A 17659-nucleotide genomic window follows, 5' to 3' on the forward strand; every position below is an offset into this window, starting at 1 on the left:
TTACCGGGGGGGTCCCTATTACCGGGGGTCCCCATTACCGGAGGGTCCCCATTACCGGGGGGTCCCTATTTAGGGGTGATGTCCCCTTGCAGGAGGGGTCCCCATTACCGGGGGGGTCCCCATTAGGGAGGTCCCCAGCATGAGGGTGCCCCATTGCAGGGGGTCCCTATTTAGGGGTGATGCCCCCTTTGCAGGAGGGGTCCCCGGTGCAGGGGGGGGTCCCCATTATCGGGGGGTCCCCATTACCGGGGGTCCCTATTTAGGGGTGATGTCCCCCTTGCAGAAGGGATCCCCATTACCGGGGTGTCCCCATTACCGGGGGGTCCCTATTTAGGGGTGATGTTCCCCTTGCAGGAGGGATCCCCATTACCGGGGGGGGTCCCCATTACCGGGGGGGTCCCTATTACCGGGGGTCCCCATTACCGGGGGGTCCCCATTAGGGTCCCCATTAGAGGGGTCCCCAGCACGAAGTGTTCCCCATTACCGGGGGGTCCCCATTACCGGGGGTCTCTATTTAGGGGCGATGTCCCCCTTGCAGGAGGGGTCCCCAGCGCAGGGGGGGTCCCCATTACCGGGGGGTCCCCATTGCAGGGGGTCCCTATTTAGGGGTGATGCCCCCTTTGCAGGAGGGATCCCTGGCACAGGGGGGTCCCCATTGCAGGGGGTCCCTATTTGGGGTGATGCCCCCTTTGCAGGAGGGGTCCCCATCGCTGGGGGGGTCCCCATTAGGGAGGTCCCCAGCATGGGGGTGCCCCATTGCAGGATTTAGGGGTGATGCCCCCTTTGCAGGAGGGATCCCTGGCACAGTGGCACAGGGGGGTCCCCATTGCAGGGGGTCCCTATTTAGGGGTGATGCCCCCTTTGCAGGAGGGGTCCCCATCGCAGGGGGGGTCCCCGGAGCAGGGGGGGTCCCCGGAGCAGCGGGGCTCCCCGGAACAGGAGGGGTTCTTCTCGCTGCTGAGCTCGGTGCAGGGAGCGCGGATGGACGAGCAGCGCTGCAGCCTGGGGGGGGCCGGAGGTGAGGGGACAGCGACAGGGGACAGGGGACAGGGGACATGGGGGATAGGGGACATAGGGACAGGGGGACAAGGGACATGGGGACATAGGGACAGGGGGGCAGGGGACATAGGGATATGGGGGACAGGGGGACAAGGGACATGGGGACATAGGGGACATGGGGACATAGGGGACAGGGGGGCAGGGGACATGGGGACATGGGGGACAAGGGGACAAGGGACATGGGGACATAGGGGACATGGGGACATAGGGGACAGGGGGGCAGGGGACATGGGGACATGGGGGACATGGGGATATGGGGGCAGGGGACATGGGATAGGGGACAGGCGGACATAGGACAGGGGGACATGGGACATGGGGGACATGGGGACAGGGGACATGGGGACATGGGACAGGGGGGCAGGGGACAGGGGACATGGGGGACTGGGGACATAGGGACATGGGGATATGGGGACAGGGGACATGGGGACATGGGGGACAGGGGGGGACATAGGGGACAGGGGGGCAGGGGACATGGGGATGTGGGATATGGGACATGGGGGACAGGGGGACAAGGGGATATGGGACAGGGGGACACAGGACATGGGGGACATGGGACAGGGGGACATGGGGATATGGGGACATGGGGACATGGGACATGGAGGACATGGGGACATGGGACATGGGGACATGGGACAAGGGACATGAGACATGGGGATATGGGACATGGGAGAGGGGGACATGGGGACAGGGGGGCAGGGGACATGGGGGACAAGGGGCATAGGGACATGGGGATATGGGGATATGGGGATATGGGACAAGGGACATGGGACAGGGGGACACAGGACGTGGGAGAGGGGGATATGGGGACAGGGGGACAGGGGACATAGGGGACATGGGGATATGGGGGACAGGGACATGGGGACATAGGGGACAGGGGACAGGGGGACACAGGACAGGGGAACAGGGGGGCAGGGGACATAGGGACATGGGGATATGGGACAGGGGGACACAGGACATGGGAGAGGGGGACATGGGGACGGGGGGACAGGGGACATGGGGATATAGGGGCAGGGGACATGGGGACAGGGGGATATGGGGGCAGGGGACACAGGGACAGGGGACGTGGGATATGGGACATGGGGGACAGGGGGACAAGGGGACATGGGACAGGGGGACACAGGACATGGGAGAGGGGGACATAGGGACAGGGGGGCAGGGCACAGGGGACACAGGGGACATAGGGACATGGGGATATGGGGGCAGGGGACACAGGGACAAGGGACGTGGGATATGGGACACTGGACAGGGGACATGGCGGACAGGGGGACAAGGGACATGGGGACATAGGGGACAGGGGGGCAGGGGACAAGGGGACATGGGGGACAGGGGGATATGGGGACATGGGGACATGGGACATGGAGGACATGGGGACAGGGGACATGGGGATATGGGGATATGGGACAAGGGACATGGGACAGGGGGACACAGGACGTGGGAGAGGGGGACATGGGGACAGGGAGACAGGGGACATGGGGATATGGGGATATGGGGGACAGGGACATGGGGACATAGGGGACAGGGGACAGGGGGACACAAGACAGGGGAACAGGGAGGCAGGGGACATAGGGACATGGGGATATGGGACAGGGGGACACAGGACATGGGAGAGGGGGACATGGGGACATGGGGATATGGGGGCAGGGGACATGGGGACAGGGGGATATGGAGACAGGGGACATAGGGACATGGGGATATGGGACAGGGGAACACAGGACATGGGAGAGGGGGATATGGGGACAGGGGGACAGGGGACATGGGGATATGGGACAAGGGACATGGGACAGGGGAACACAGGACATGGGACAGGGGGACATGGGGACAGGGGGATATGGGGGCAGGGGACACGGGGACAGGGGATGTGGGATATGGGACATGGGGACATGGGGGACAGGGGGACAAGGGACATGGGGACACAGGGGACAGGGGGGCAGGGGACATGGGGACATGGGGATATGGGGCAGGGGACATGGGTTAGGGGATAGGCGGATATGGGATAGTGGGACATGGGACATGGGGACATGGGGATATGGGGGTAGGGGACATGGGACATGGGGACATGGGGGACATGGGGACAGAGGACATGGGGATATGGGGACAGGGAATATGGAGACATGGGATATGGGGACATGGGGACATGGGGACATGGGGACATGGGGACATGGGACGTGGGACAGGAGACATGGGACAGGGGACAGTGGGGGACACAGTGGAATGTGACGGACATGGGGGGACCCATTGCCGAGGGGACACGGGGACAGGGGGGACAAGGGAGGACAGAAAGACACGGGGGGACACGGGAGGACACGAGGTGACAAGGGGGACACAAGGGACACGGGGGGACACGGGGTGATGCGGGGGACACAGGTGGACACACAGGGACATGGGGGGACATGGGGGGACAAAGTGGGCATGGCGGGGACACGAGTGGGAAGGGAACATGGGGGGACATAAGGGACATGGGGGGGACATGAGAGGACACGGGGGGACAAAGTGGGAGTGGGGGGGACACGGGTGGAAAGGGGACACAGGGACACATGGGGGACATGGGGGGACATGGGGTGGGGACACGGGGGACACACAGGGACATGGGGGGACACGGGGGGACAAAGTGGGCATGGGGGGGACACAGGTGGGAAGGGGACACGGGGGGACACAAGGGACATGGGGGGGACATGAGAGGACACGGGGGGACAAAGTGGGCGTGGCGGGGACACAGGTGGAAAGGGGACACGGGGACACGTGTGGGACACGGGGGGACACGGGGGGGGGACATGAGAGGACACAGGGGGACACGGGGGACACAGGTGGACACACAGGGACATGGGGGGACGCGGGGGGACAAAGTGGGCATGGGGGGGACACAGGTGGGAAGGGGACACGGGGGGACACAAGAGACACGAGGGGGACAAGGGGGACATGGAGAGAACGCGAGGGGACACGGAGCGGGGGACAACGTGGGCGTGGGGGGGACACGGGTGGAAAGGGGACACAGGGGGACACAAGGGACATGGGGGGGACATGAGAGGACACGGGGGGACAAAGTGGGCATGGGGGGGACACGGGTGGAAAGGGGACACGGGGACACGTGTGGGACACGGGGGGGGACATGAGAGAACACAGGGGGACACGGGGGACACAGGTGGACACACAGGGACATGGGGGGACACGGGGGGACAAAGTGGGCATGGGGGGGACACAGGTGGGAAGGGGACACGGGGGGACACAAGAGACACGAGGGGGACAAGGGGAACATGGAGAGAACGCGAGGGGACACGGAGCGGGGGACAACGTGGGCGTGGGGGGACAAGCGGGGACACGGGTGATGCCGGGGGTGGCCGGGGGGTGGCGATGTCGGGTTGGGTCCCGATGTCGCGATGTCGGGTTGTGTCCCGATGTCGGGTTGTGTCCCAATGTCGCGGTGTCGGGTTGTGTCGCAATGGGTGGGGCGATGTCGCGATATCGCGATGTCGGGTTGTGTCCCGATGTCGGGTTGTGTCCCGATGTCGCGATGTCGGGTTGCGTCGCAATGGGTGGGGTGATGTCCCGATGTCGTGGTGTCGGGTTGTGTCCCGATGTCGCGATGTCGGGTTGTGTCGCAATGGGTGGGGTGATGTCCCGATGTCGTGGTGTCGGGTTGTGTCCCGATGTCGCGATGTCGGGTTGTGTCGCAATGGGTGGGGCGATGCCCCGATGTCGCGATGTCGGGTTGTGTCCCGATGTCGGGTTGTGTCCCGATGTCGGGTTGGGTCCCGATGTCGCGGTGTCGGGTTGTGTCGCGGTGTGTGGGGCGATGTCGCGATGTCGCGATCCCCGTGACAGCGGGCGGGGCCGCCCCCCCGGCCCCCCCCGAGCTGTCGGCGCTGCTGGAGCTGGTGGCGAGTGCGCAGGGCCGGCGGATGGACGAGCAGCGGCTGCCGGTGCCGCGCCTGCCCGGCTTCGGGAACGGACAGGTACGGACCGGGATGCACCGGGACAGGGGGGACACCGGGACACATGGGGACACCGGGACAGGGGGGACACTGAGGTTCGGGGGGGACAGGGACAGAGGGGGGACAGGGACACCAGGACACCGGGACAGGGACCCCGGGACCGGGACAAGGACCAGGGGACAGGGACACTGGGACAGGGACCCCGGGACCAGGGGACACTGGGACAGGGACCGACAGGGGACACCGGGACAGGGACCAGGGGACAGGGACACTGGGACAGGGACCGACAGGGGACAGGGACACCGAGACAGGGACCGACAGGGGACACCGGGACAGGGGGGACACTGGGACCAGGGGACAGGGGACACCGGGACAGGGACCGACAGAGGACACCGGGACAGGAACCAGGGGACAGGGACAGGGTCACCGAGACAGGGACCAGGGGAGAGGGACAGGGACACGGGGACAGGGACCGACAGGGGACACCGGGACAGGGGGGACACTGAGGTTCGGGGGGGGACAGGGACAGAGGGGGGACAGGGACACCAGGACACTGGGACAGGGACCCCGGGACCGGGACAAGGACCAGGGGACAGGGACACCGGGACAGGGGACACCGGGACCAGGGGACACTGGGACCAGGGAACAGGGGACACCGGGACAGGGACCGACAGGGGACACCGGGACAGGGGACACCGGGACCAGGGGACACTAGGACAGGGACCGACAGGGGACACCGGGACAGGGGGGACACTGAGGTTCGGGGGGCACAGGGACACTGGGACAGGGACACCAGGACACCGGGACAGGGACCCCGGGACAGGGGACACCGGGACCAGAGGACAGGGACACTGGGACAGGGATCGACAGGGGACACCGGGACAGGGGGGACACTGAGGTTCGGGGGGGGACAGGGACAGAGGGGGGACAGGGACACCAGGACACTGGGACAGGGACCCCGGGACAGGGACAGGGACCAGAGGACAGGGACACCGGGACCAGGGGACAGGGACACCGGGACAGGGACCGACAGGGGACACCGGGACAGGGAGGACACTGAGGTTCGGGGGGGACAGGGACAGAGGGGGGACAGGGACACCAGGACACGGGGACAGGGACCCCGAGACCGGGACAAGGACCAGGGGACAGGGACACTGGGACAGGGACCGACAGGGGACACCGGGACAGGGGACATCGGGACCAGGGGACACTGGGACGGGGACCGACAGGGGACACCGGGACAGGGGGGACACTGAGGTTCGGGGGGGACAGGGACAGAGGGGGGACAGGGACACCAGGACACCGGGACAGGGACCCCGGGACAGGGACAGGGACCAGAGGACAGGGACCCCGGGACAGGGGACACCGGGACAGGGACCAACAGGGGACACCGGGACAGGGGGGACACTGAGGTTCGGGGGGCACAGGGACACTGGGACAGGGACACCAGGACACCGGGACAGGGACCCCGGGACAGGGGACACCGGGACCAGGGGACACTGGGACCAGGGGACAGGGACCGACAGGGGACATCGGGACAGGGGGGACACTGGGGTTCGGGGGGGCCAGGGACAGAAGGGGGACAGGGACACCAGGACACCGGGACAGGGACCCCGGGACCGGGACAAGGACCAGGGGACAGAGACCCCGGGACAGGGACCCCGGGACAGGGACCCCAGGACGGGGGACACTGGGACCAGGGGACAGGGGACACCGAGACAGGGACATCGGGACAGGGGACATCGGGACCAGGGGACACTGGGACCAGGAGACAGGCGACACCGGGACAGGGACCAGGGGACAGGGACACCGGTACAGGGACAGACAGGGGACACCGGGATAGGGGGGGCACTGAGGTTCGGGGGGGACAGGGACTGACTGGGGGACACGGCGACATAGGGACACCGGGGTTCGGGGGGACAGGGACACACCAGGGTTAGAGGGGGACAGAGACCAGAGACAGGGGGACACTGGGACCAATAGAGGGACACTGGGGTTCGGGGGGACAGGGACCGACACAGGGACACCGGGACAGGGGGACACTGGGACAGGGACTGACAGGGGACATGGGGACACCGGGGTTCGGGGGGACAGGGACCGAGGGACACCAGGGTTCCGGGTGACACTGAGACAGGGGGACAGGGACCGATATGGGGACACCGGGGTTTGGGGGGACAGAGACTGGAGGACAGGGGGACACCGGGACAGGGGGGACAGGGACCAATGGGGGACACTGAGATGGGAGGACACCGGGGTTCGGGGGGACACCGGGACAGGGGGGACACTGGGGTTCAGGGGGGACAGGGACATGGGGACACTGGGGTGGGGACAGGAAACGATGGGGGACACCGGGACAGGGGGACACCGGGGTTCGGGGGGACAGGGACAGACATGGGGACATCGGGACAGGGGGACCAGGGAACAGGGACATGGGGACATTGGGGTTCAGGGGACAGGGACCGATGGGGGACACCGGGACAGGGACTGACAGGGGGACAGGGAGATACTGGGGTTCAGGGGGACACTGGGACAGGGGGACAGGGACAGACGTGGGGACACTGGGACAGGGGGACCAGGGAACAGGGACATGGGGACATCGGGGTTCGGGGGGGACAGGGAGGGACAGGGGGACAGGAACCAGGGAAAAGGGACAGGGGGACACTGGGACCAATAGGGGGACACCGGGGTTCAGGGGGGACAGGGACCAATAGGGGGACACTGGGATGGGGGGACACAGGGGTTCAGGGGGGACATGGGGACACCGGGGTTCAGGGGGGACAGGGATTGACAGGGACCAATAGGTGACACCGGGACAGGGGGACAGGGACCCACTGGGGGACACCGGGACAGGGACCAACAGGGGACATGGGGACACTGGGGTTCAGGGGGACCGGGGGGACACTGGGGTTCAGAGGGGACAGGTGGCAACATGGGGGGACAAGGGGGACACTGTGGGGACAGGGAACCAGGGTTTGAGGGGGACATGGGGGGACATTGGGGACATGGGGGGGACATTGGGGACATGGGGGGACAGGGAACTGGGGTTTGAGGGGGACATGGGGGACATGGGGGGACATTGGGGACACCGGGGGACAGGGAACCGGGGTTTGAGGGGGACAGGTATGGGGACATAGGGGGACAGGGACTGGGGGGGCCAGGTACAGAGGGGACACCGGGGGGGACACAGGGGGACAAGGGGTGTGGGGGACACCAGGGAAGGGGACACAGGGACATAGGGGGGACACCTGGGACCCTCGTGGTGTCACCCCCGTGTTGGGGACACCCCCATTGTCACCTCCCCCATCTCCCCACAGGACTGAGCCCCAGCCCCCGATGGTGTCACCGACCCCCAACGTCCCCAAGCTCGTGATGTCACCCCACGTGTGTGTACAACCCCCCCAAAGCTGTCACCCCCCCAATAAACCCCCTGATGGCGTCACCGTGGGGACACGGGTGACATTGTGGGGGGATAAAGAACACGGGGTGACACTGAGGGACACGGTGGGGGGGACACCAAGGGACACCCGCACCAACGGGTGACACAAGGGGGTCCCATGGGTGACACTAAGGGACACACACACCAATGGGTGACACAAGGGGGGTCCCATGGGTGACACTAAGGGACACTCACGCCAACGGGTGACACAAGGGGGGTCCCACGGGTGACACTAAGGGACACCCGCACCCAACGGGTGACATGAAGGGAGTCCCACGGGTGACACTAAGGGACACCCACACCAATGGGTGACACAAGGGGGTCCCATGGGTGACACTAAGGGACACCCGCACCCAACGGGTGACATGAAGGGAGTCCCATGGGTGACACTAAGGGACACCCACACCAATGGGTGACACAAGGGGGTCCCATGGGTGACACTAAGGGACACCTGCACCCACGGGTGACACGAGGCGGGTCCCACTGGTGACACTAAGGGACACCCGCACCAATGGGTGACACAAGGGGGGTCCCATGGGTGACACTAAGGGACACCTACACCCACGGGTGACATGAGGGGGGTCCCACGGGTGACACTAAGGGACACCCGCACCAACGGGTGACACGAGGGGGGTCCCACGGGTGACACTAAGGGACATCCGCACCAACGGGTGACACAAGGGGGGTCTCATGGGTGACACTAAGGGACACCCGCACCAACGGGTGACACGAGGCGGGTCCCACGGGTGACATTAAGGGACACCCGCACCAACGGGTGACACGAGGGGGTGTCCCACGGGTGACACTAAGGGACACCCGCACCAACGGGTGACACAAGGGGGGTCCCATGGGTGACACTAAGAGACACCCACACCCACGGGTGACATGAGGGGGGTCCCACGGGTGACACTAAGGGACACCCGCACCAACGGGTGACACAAGGGGGGTCCCATGGGTGACACTAAGAGACACACACACCAATGGGAGACACAAGGGGGGTCCCATGGGTGACACTAAGGGACACCCGCACCCACGGGTGACATGAGGCGGGTCCCACGGGTGACACAAAGGGACACCCGCACCCACGGGTGACACGAGGGGGGTCCCACGGGTGACACTAAGGGACACCCGCACCCAACGGGTGACACGAAGGGAGTCCCACGGGTGACACTAAGGGACACCCACACCAATGGGTGACACAGGGGGTCCCATGGGTGACACTAAGGGACACCCGCACCAACAGGTGACACGAGGGGTGTCCCATGGGTGACACTAAGGGACATCCGCACCAACGGGTGACACAAGGGGGTCCCACGGGTGACACTAAGGGACACACACACCAATGGGTGACACAAGGTGGGTCCCATGGGTGACACTAAGGGACACCCGCACCAACGGGTGACACAAGGGGGTCCCACGGGTGACACTAAGGGACACCCACAGCACACAGGTGGCACAAAGGGACATGAGGTCCCCAGGACCCCTCTGGTGGCACCAGGGGACACCGAAGCCACCCCCCGTGTCACCCTGGGTGACACCAACACCTCCCGTGTCACCGTGTCCCCCCACGCAGGCGGTGACAGTGACAATGACAATACCAGCGCTGTTTATTGGCGTTGGGGACACCGCGGGTGACATTGTCCCCTCCGAGCATGGTGATGCCACCAGGGCAGGGACACGGGGACGGCCACTTGTCCCCATGTCACTCGCGTGGTGACATCAGGATGCGGCCACGTGTCCCCGTGTCACGGACGTGGTGACAAGACGTGGCCAGATGTCCCCTCTGTCACGGCGGTGGCACCGGGACGCAGCCACATGTCCCTTGTCACCAACGTGGTCCCAGCGGTGGCATCAGGACAAAGCCACATGTCCCCTTTGTCCCCTCTTGTCACCTGTGTGGCCACAGTGATGGCATCAGGTGGCAGTCGCTGTCCCCTTTGTCACCAACACGGTCACCGCGATGGCACAAAGACGAAGTCACATGTCCCCTTTGTCCCCTCTTGTCACCTGTGTGGCCATGGCGGTGGCATCAGGTGGCAGTCGCTGTCCCCTTTGTCACCAACATGGTCATGGCCATGACATGAGGACAAAGCCACATGTCCCCTTTGTCCCCAACATGGTCCCAGCGATGACATTAGGACAAAGCCACATGTTCCCTTCATCCCCTCTTGTCACCAATGTGGCCACGGCGATGGCATCAAGTGGCAGTCGCTGTCCCCTTTGTCACCAACACGGTCATGGCGATGGCACGAAGACAAAGCCACATGTCCCCTTTGTCCCCTCTTGTCACCAATGTGGCCATGGTGATGACATGAGGACGAAGTCACATGTCCCCTTTGTCCCCTCTTGTCACCAATGTGGCCATGGCGATGACATTAGGACAAAGCCACATGTCCCCTTCGTCCCCTCTTGTCACCAATGTGGCCACGGCGATGGCATCAAGTGGCAGTCGCTGTCCCCTTTGTCACCAACACGGTCACAGCGATGACATGAGGACAAAGGCACACGTCCCCTTTGTCCCCTCTTGTCACCAATGTGGCCATGGTGACAGCATGAGGACGAAGTCACATGTCCCCTTTGTCCCCTCTTGTCACCAATGTGGCCGTGGCGATGGCACGAAGACAAAGCCACATGTCCCCTTTGTCCCCTCTTGTCACCTGTGTGGCCATGGCGGTGGCATCAGGTGGCAGTCGCTGTCCCCTTTGTCACCAACACAGTCACAGTGATGACATGAGGACAAAGCCGCGTGTCCTCTTTGTCCCCTCTTGTCACCAATGTGGCCATGGCGATGACATGAGGACGAAGCCACATGTCCCCTTTGTCCCCTCTTGTCACCAACGTGGCCGTGGCGATGGCACAAAGACGAAGCTACATGTCCCCTTTGTCCCCTCTTGTCACCAACGTGGCCACAGCGGTGGCATCAGGTGGCAGTCGCTGTCCCCTTTGTCACCAACACAGTCACAGCGATGACATGAGGACAAAGGCACACGTCCCCTTTGTCCCCTCTTGTCACCAATGTGGCCATGGTGACAGCATGAGGACGAAGCCACATGTCCCCTTTGTCCCCTCTTGTCACCAACGTGGCCATGGTGATGGCACGAAGACGAAGCCACATGTCCCCTTTGTCCCCTCTTGTCACCAATGTGGCCATGGCAATGGCAACAGGTGGCAGTCGCTGTCCCCTTTGTCACCAACACGGTCACAGCGATGGCACAAAGACGAAGCCACGTGTCCCCTTTGTCCCCTCTTGTCACCAACGCGGCCATGGCGGTGGCATCGGGACACGGCCACGGTGACAAATGCAGTCGGATGTCCCCTCTTGTCACCACCACAGTGACGGTGACGGCACCAGGACGAAGCCGCGTGTCCTCGGTGTCACCGCGAAGCCACGTCGAGCTGCCGCGTGTCCCCGGTGTCACGTCCGCGGTGTCACACGCTGGGGTGGCCGCTGTCCCCGTGTCCCCTCAGTCTCGGGTCCCCTCCCGCAGCCGCCGCTTCAGCTCGGCCAGAGCCCGGCGCTGGGGACATGGGGACAAAGGGGACACGAGGTCAGGGGGACATGGGGACGGGGGGGACGTGGGGATAGTGGGGACATGGGGACACAGGGATAGGAGACAGTGGGAACATGGGACATTGGGGACAATGGGGACGGGGGGGACAGAGGGGACATGGGGACAGTGGGATGGGGGATAGTGGGGACAGTGGGGACATGGGGACGGGGGATATGGGGACAATGGGGACACAGGGATGGGGGATAGAGAATAGTGGGGACAATGGGGGCGGGGGACAGTGAGGACAATGGGGACAGGGGGACAGTGGGGACATGGGGATATGGGGACAGTGGGGACACAGGGATGGGGGACAGGGGGTAGTGGGGACAGTGGGGACAATGGGGACAGGGGGACAGTGGGGACATGGGGACAGTGGGGACATGGGGATGTGGGACAGGGGATAGTGGGGACAGTGAGGACATGGGCAGAGTGGGGACAATGGGGACAGTGGGGACAGGGGGACATGGGGACAGGAGGACAGTGGGGACACAGGGATGAGGGACAGGGGATAGTGGGGACAGGAAACAGTGGGGACATGGGGACAGTGGGACAATGGGGACAGTGGGGACAATGGGGACAGAGGACAGTGGGACGAGGGGACAGGGGACACAGGGGACATGGGGGACACAGGGATGAGGGACAGGGGATAGTGGGGACAGTGGGGACAAGGGGACAGTGAGTACATGGGCAGAGTGGGGACAGGGGATAGTGGGGACAGGGGGACATGGGGACAGGGGGGACACAGGGATGAGGGACAGGGGATAGTGGGGACATGGGGACAGTGGGGACAATGGGGACAGGGTGACAGTGAGACGGGGGACAGTGGGGACAATGGGGACAGGGGGACATGGGGGACATGGGGGACACAGGGATGAGGGACAGGATAGTGGGGACATGGGGACAGGGGGGACATGGGGACAGAGGGGACATGGGGACAGGGGGGACAAGGGCTCAGTGAGGACAGGGGACATGGGACAGTGGGGACAGGGGCTCAGTGGGGACATGGGGACACGGGGGATCAGAGGACAGTTGGGGACAGGGGACACAGGATAAAGGGGACAGTGGGGACAGGGGACATGAGGTGAGGGGACAATAGGGGGTCAGGGGACAGCAGGGACATGGGGCCAGTGGGGACAGGGGACACGGGACAGTGGGGACATTTTGGGGACCCTGGGGACACTGGGGACACTAGGGGGATGCTGGGGACACTGTGAGGATATTGAGAGGGTTGTTGGGGACATTGTGGGGGACACTGGGGGGACGTTTGGGACATTGGGGACGCTGGAGAGATGTTGGGGACATGGGGGTGACACAGACAGTGACACTGGGGACACGGAGGTGACATTGGGGACATGGGGGTTACTCACCCGCTCAGGGTTGTCGGGTGGGAAAATCTCCCTCTGGGGACAAAGGTGGGGTCAGGGGGGACCCAGGCGTCCGGGCCCCTCCCCAACAGGGGACCCAGGCGTCCGGGGCTCCAACCCCCTTTAGGGGATTCAGGTATCTGGGGACATCTCCCCCTAAGGGACCCAGGCGTTCGGGGCCCTCCCCCCAAGAAGGACCCAGGCGTCCGAGGCCCCAACCCCCTTTAGGGGACCCAGGAATCCAGGTCCCTCTCCCTCTAAGGGACCCAGGCGTCCGGGGCCCCAGCCTCCTTTAGGGGACCCAGGCGTCCAGGGCCACTCCCCTACTAAGGGACCCAGGCGTCCGGGGCCCCAACCCCCTTTAGGGGACCCAGGAATCCAGGTCCCTCTCCCCCTAAGGGACCCAGGCGTCCGGGGCTCCAACCCCCTTTAGGGGACCCAGGCGTCCGGGGCTCTCCCCATAAGGGACCCAGGTGTCCAGGGCCACTTCTCCCCAAGGGACCCAGGCATCCGGGGCCCTCCCCACCAGGGGACCCAGGCGTCCGGGGCCACTCCCCCCAAGAAGGACCCAGGTGTCTGGGGCTCTCCCCCACTAAGGGACCCAGGCGTCCGGGGCCACAATCCCCTTCAGGGGACCCAGGCGTCCGGGACCCCAACCCCCTTTAGGGGACCCAGGCATTCGGGGCCCTCCCCCCAAGAAGGACCCAGGCGTCCGGGTCCCAACCCCCTTTAGGGGACCCAGGTGTCCGGGGCCCCAACCCCCTTTAGGGGACCCAGGCATTCGGGGCCCTCCCCCCAAGAAGGACCCAGGCATCCGGGGCCCTCCCCCCCAGAAGGACCCAGGCGTCTGGGGCCCCAACCCCCTTTAGGGGACCCAGGCATTCGGGGCCCTCCCCCCAAGAAGGACCCAGGCGTCCGGGGCCCCAACCCCCTTTAGGGGACCCAGGCATCCGGGGCCCTCCCACCAAGAAGGACCCAGGCGTCCGGGGCCCCAACCCCCTTTAGGGGACCCAGGCGTCTGGGCCCCGCCCACCTTGCGCTTGACCACGCCCCCCTGGAACGGCCCCGCCTGGTTCGAGACCCAGAAGACGCCAACAGGGAAGGACAAATAGAGGAACATCTGGGGACAGTGACATTGTCACCTCCTGTCACCCCCCTGGGGTCACAGCGGCGACACCGGCACTGTCACCTCTGCACCAGTGTCACCCGCTGTCCCCAATGTCACCCGTGTGCTGGTGTCACTCGCTGTCCCCAATGTCACCCGCATCCCAGTGTCACCCGCTGTCCCCAATGTCACCCGCATCCCGGTGTCACCCGCTGTCTCCAATGTCACCTGTGTGCTGGTGTCACTCGCTGTCCCCAATGTCACCTGTGTGCTGGTGTCACCCGCTGTCCCCAATGTCACCTGCATCCCGGTGTCACCCGCTGTCCCCAATGTCACCCGTGTGCTGGTGTCACGCGCTGTCCCCAATGTCACCCACTGTGTCCCAGTGTCACCTGTGTCCCAGTGTCACCCCCTGTCCCCAGTGTCACCCGTGTCCTGGTGTCACCCGGTCCCCAATGTCATCCATGTTCTGGTGTCACCCACTGTCCCCCAATGTCACCCGCTCTCCCCCCATGTCACCTGAGTCCCGGTGTCACCCACTGTCCCCAATGTCACCTGTGTTCCGGTGTCCCTCGGTATCCCCCAATGTCACCTGTGTCCCATTATCACCTACTGTCCCCCAATGTCACCCATGTCACAGTGTCACCCATTGTCCACAATGTTACCTGTGTCCCGGTGTCACCCAATGTCACCTGTGTCCCAGTGTCACCCCCTGTCCCCAGTGTCACCCGTATCCTGGTGTCACCCCATCCCCAACATCATCCATGTTCTGGTGTCACCCACTGTCCCCCAATGTCACCTGCTCTCCCCCCATGTCACCCGAGTCCCGGTGTCACCCACTGTCCCCAATGTCACCTGTGTTCCGGTGTCCCTCGGTATCCCCCAATGTCACCTGTGTCCCAGTGTCACCCCCTGTCCCCAGTGTCACCCCGTCCTCAATATAATCTGTGTTCTGGTGTCACCTACTGTCCCCCAATGTCACCCACTGTCCCCCCATGTCACCCAAGTCCCAGTGTCACCCACTGTCCCCAATGTCACCCGTGTTCCAGTGTCACCCACTGTCCCCCAATGTCACTCGTGTCCCAGTGTCACCCACTGTCACCTGTATCCCAGTGTCACCTGCTGTCCCCAGTGTCACCCACTGTCCCCAATGTCACCTGTGTCCTGGTGTCACCCACTGTCACCAATGTCACCAGTGTCCCGGTGTCACCCATGTCCCGGTGTCCCCTGCTGTTCTCCAATGTCACCCGTGTCCAGGTGTCACCCACTGTCCCCAATGTCACCTGTGTCCCAGTGTCAACCACTGTCCCCCAATGTCACCTGTGTTCCAGTGTCACCCGTGTCCTGGTGTCACACCGTCCCCAATGTCATCCATGTTCTGGTGTCACCCGCTGTCCCCCCATGTCACCCGAGTCCCAGTGTCACCCACTGTCCCCAATGTCACCTGTGTTCCGGTGTCACCCCCTGTCCCCAGTGTCACCCCGTCCCCAATATAATCTGTGTTCTGGTGTCACCCACTGTCCCCCAATGTCACCCGTGTTCCGGTGTCACCCACTGTCCCCCAATGTCACTCGTGTCCCGGTGTCACCCATGTCCCGGTGTCCCCTGCTGTTCTCCAATGTCACCCGTGTCCAGGTGTCACCCACTGTCCCCAATGTCACCTGTATCCCACAATGTCACCCACTGTCTCCTATGTCACCTGTGTCCTGTTATTACCCACTGTCCCCCATGTCACCTGTGTCCCAGTGTCACCCACTGTCCCCCATGTCACCTGTGTCACCCAATGTCACCTGTGTCCCAGTGTCATCCCCTGTCCCCCAGTTTCACCTGTGTCTCGTTATCACCCGCTGTCCCCAATGTCACCTGTGTCACCCAATGTCACCCGCTGTCCCCAATGTCACCCGTGTCCTGGTGTCACCCACTGTCCCCCATGTCACCTGTGTCCTGGTGTTCCCCACTGTCCCCAATGTCACCTGTGCCCCGGTGTCACCCGCTGTCCCCCATGTCACCTGTGTCCCGGTGTTCCCCACTGTCCCCAGTGTCACCTGTGTGCTGGTGTCACCCACTGTCCCAAATGTCACCTGTGTCACCCAATGTCACCTGTGTCCCGGTGTCACCCACTGTCCCCAATGTCACCTGTGTCCCTGTGTCACCCACTGTCCCCCAGTGTCACCTGTGTCCCGGTGTCACCCACTGTCCCCAATGTCACCCATGTCACGGTGTCACCCGCTGCCCCCATGTCACCTGTGTCCCGGTGTCACCCAATGTCACCTGCTGTCCCCACTGTCACCTTGTGTCCCGGTGTCACCCACTGTCCCCAATGTCACCCATGTCACGGTGTCACCCACTGTTCCCAATGTCACCTGTGTCCCGGTGTCACCCGCTGTCCCCCATGTCACCTGTGTCCCAGTGTTCCCACTGTCCCCTCAATGTCCCTGCCAGGACCCCCCAATGTCACCAGCCCCGCTGTCCCCCCCGGGTGTCCCCAGGGGGGGGACGGGCCCTTATTGCCCCCCCATCCTAATACCCCCCCCACCTGCCCCCCAAGTTCTTGCCCCCCCCCCCCCATAGCCCTTAATACCCCCCGAGGTTAACACCCCCCCCATTGCCCCCCATGGGTGACACCCCCTCACTGCCCCCCCCTCCCCATTATTAACCCCCCAAACTATCCCTAAACTGCCCCCCCCCATTAATACCCCCCAATCCCCCCCCATATATGCCCTATCCCCCCCATTTTTGCCCTATTCCCCCCCCCCCAGGGTTAATACCCTTTACCTGCCCCCCCCAAGGGCTGATCCCCCCCCAATTGCCCCCCCTGACTTATTGCCCCCCCCAAACTATCCCTAAACTGCCCCCCCATAATTAACACCCCCCCTTATTGTCCCCACCCCTCTATTCCCCCCCCCCCCCCATTAATACCCCCCAAGTTATTGCCCCTAATTGCCCCCCCCAGGTTAATAACCCCTATTGCCCCCCCAGCTGCCCCTTAGCCCCCCATTGCCCGCTTTATTGCCCCAAACCGCCCCCTATTGCCCCCCCTTGTTTCCCCCCCCCATTAATACCCCCCCATTATTGCCCCCCCAACCGCCCCCCCCCCGTTTCCCCCCCACACACCCGCAGGATCTCCAGCTTCACCCCCATGGCGCCTCCAGAGCCACTTCGACCTCCCCACCCCGCAACACGACGACCGCGCATTGGCCGAGCACTCAGCACCG

The 17659-nt window shown here is 64.3% G+C and overlaps 1 protein-coding gene and 1 long non-coding RNA gene across 2 annotated transcripts; one reads left to right on the top strand and one right to left on the bottom strand.

Moving 5' to 3' along the window:
* Positions 1–852: 852 nt before the first annotated feature.
* PCP2 (Purkinje cell protein 2) lies at positions 853–8385 on the top strand (the record flags this gene model as incomplete). Its single annotated transcript, XM_080361299.1, has 3 exons — positions 853–1018; positions 4879–5009; positions 8303–8385. The coding sequence occupies 3 exons, from the start codon at positions 853–855 to the stop codon at positions 8306–8308; spliced, it is 303 nt and encodes a 100-aa protein (XP_080217425.1). The 3' UTR covers positions 8309–8385.
* Positions 8386–10032: 1647 nt separating this feature from the next.
* On the bottom strand, positions 10033–17612 carry LOC308051087. The gene is made up of 3 exons (XR_013923436.1): positions 17559–17612; positions 13343–13375; positions 10033–11942 (listed from the first exon to the last, which is right to left on the bottom strand). It is a non-coding gene; the product is annotated as an uncharacterized lncRNA (long non-coding RNA).
* Positions 17613–17659: the final 47 nt, after the last annotated feature.

Source organism: Nesoenas mayeri (genome assembly GCF_963082525.1).
Source record: "Nesoenas mayeri genome assembly, chromosome: 31".
NCBI classification, from domain to species: Eukaryota; Metazoa; Chordata; class Aves; order Columbiformes; family Columbidae; genus Nesoenas; species Nesoenas mayeri.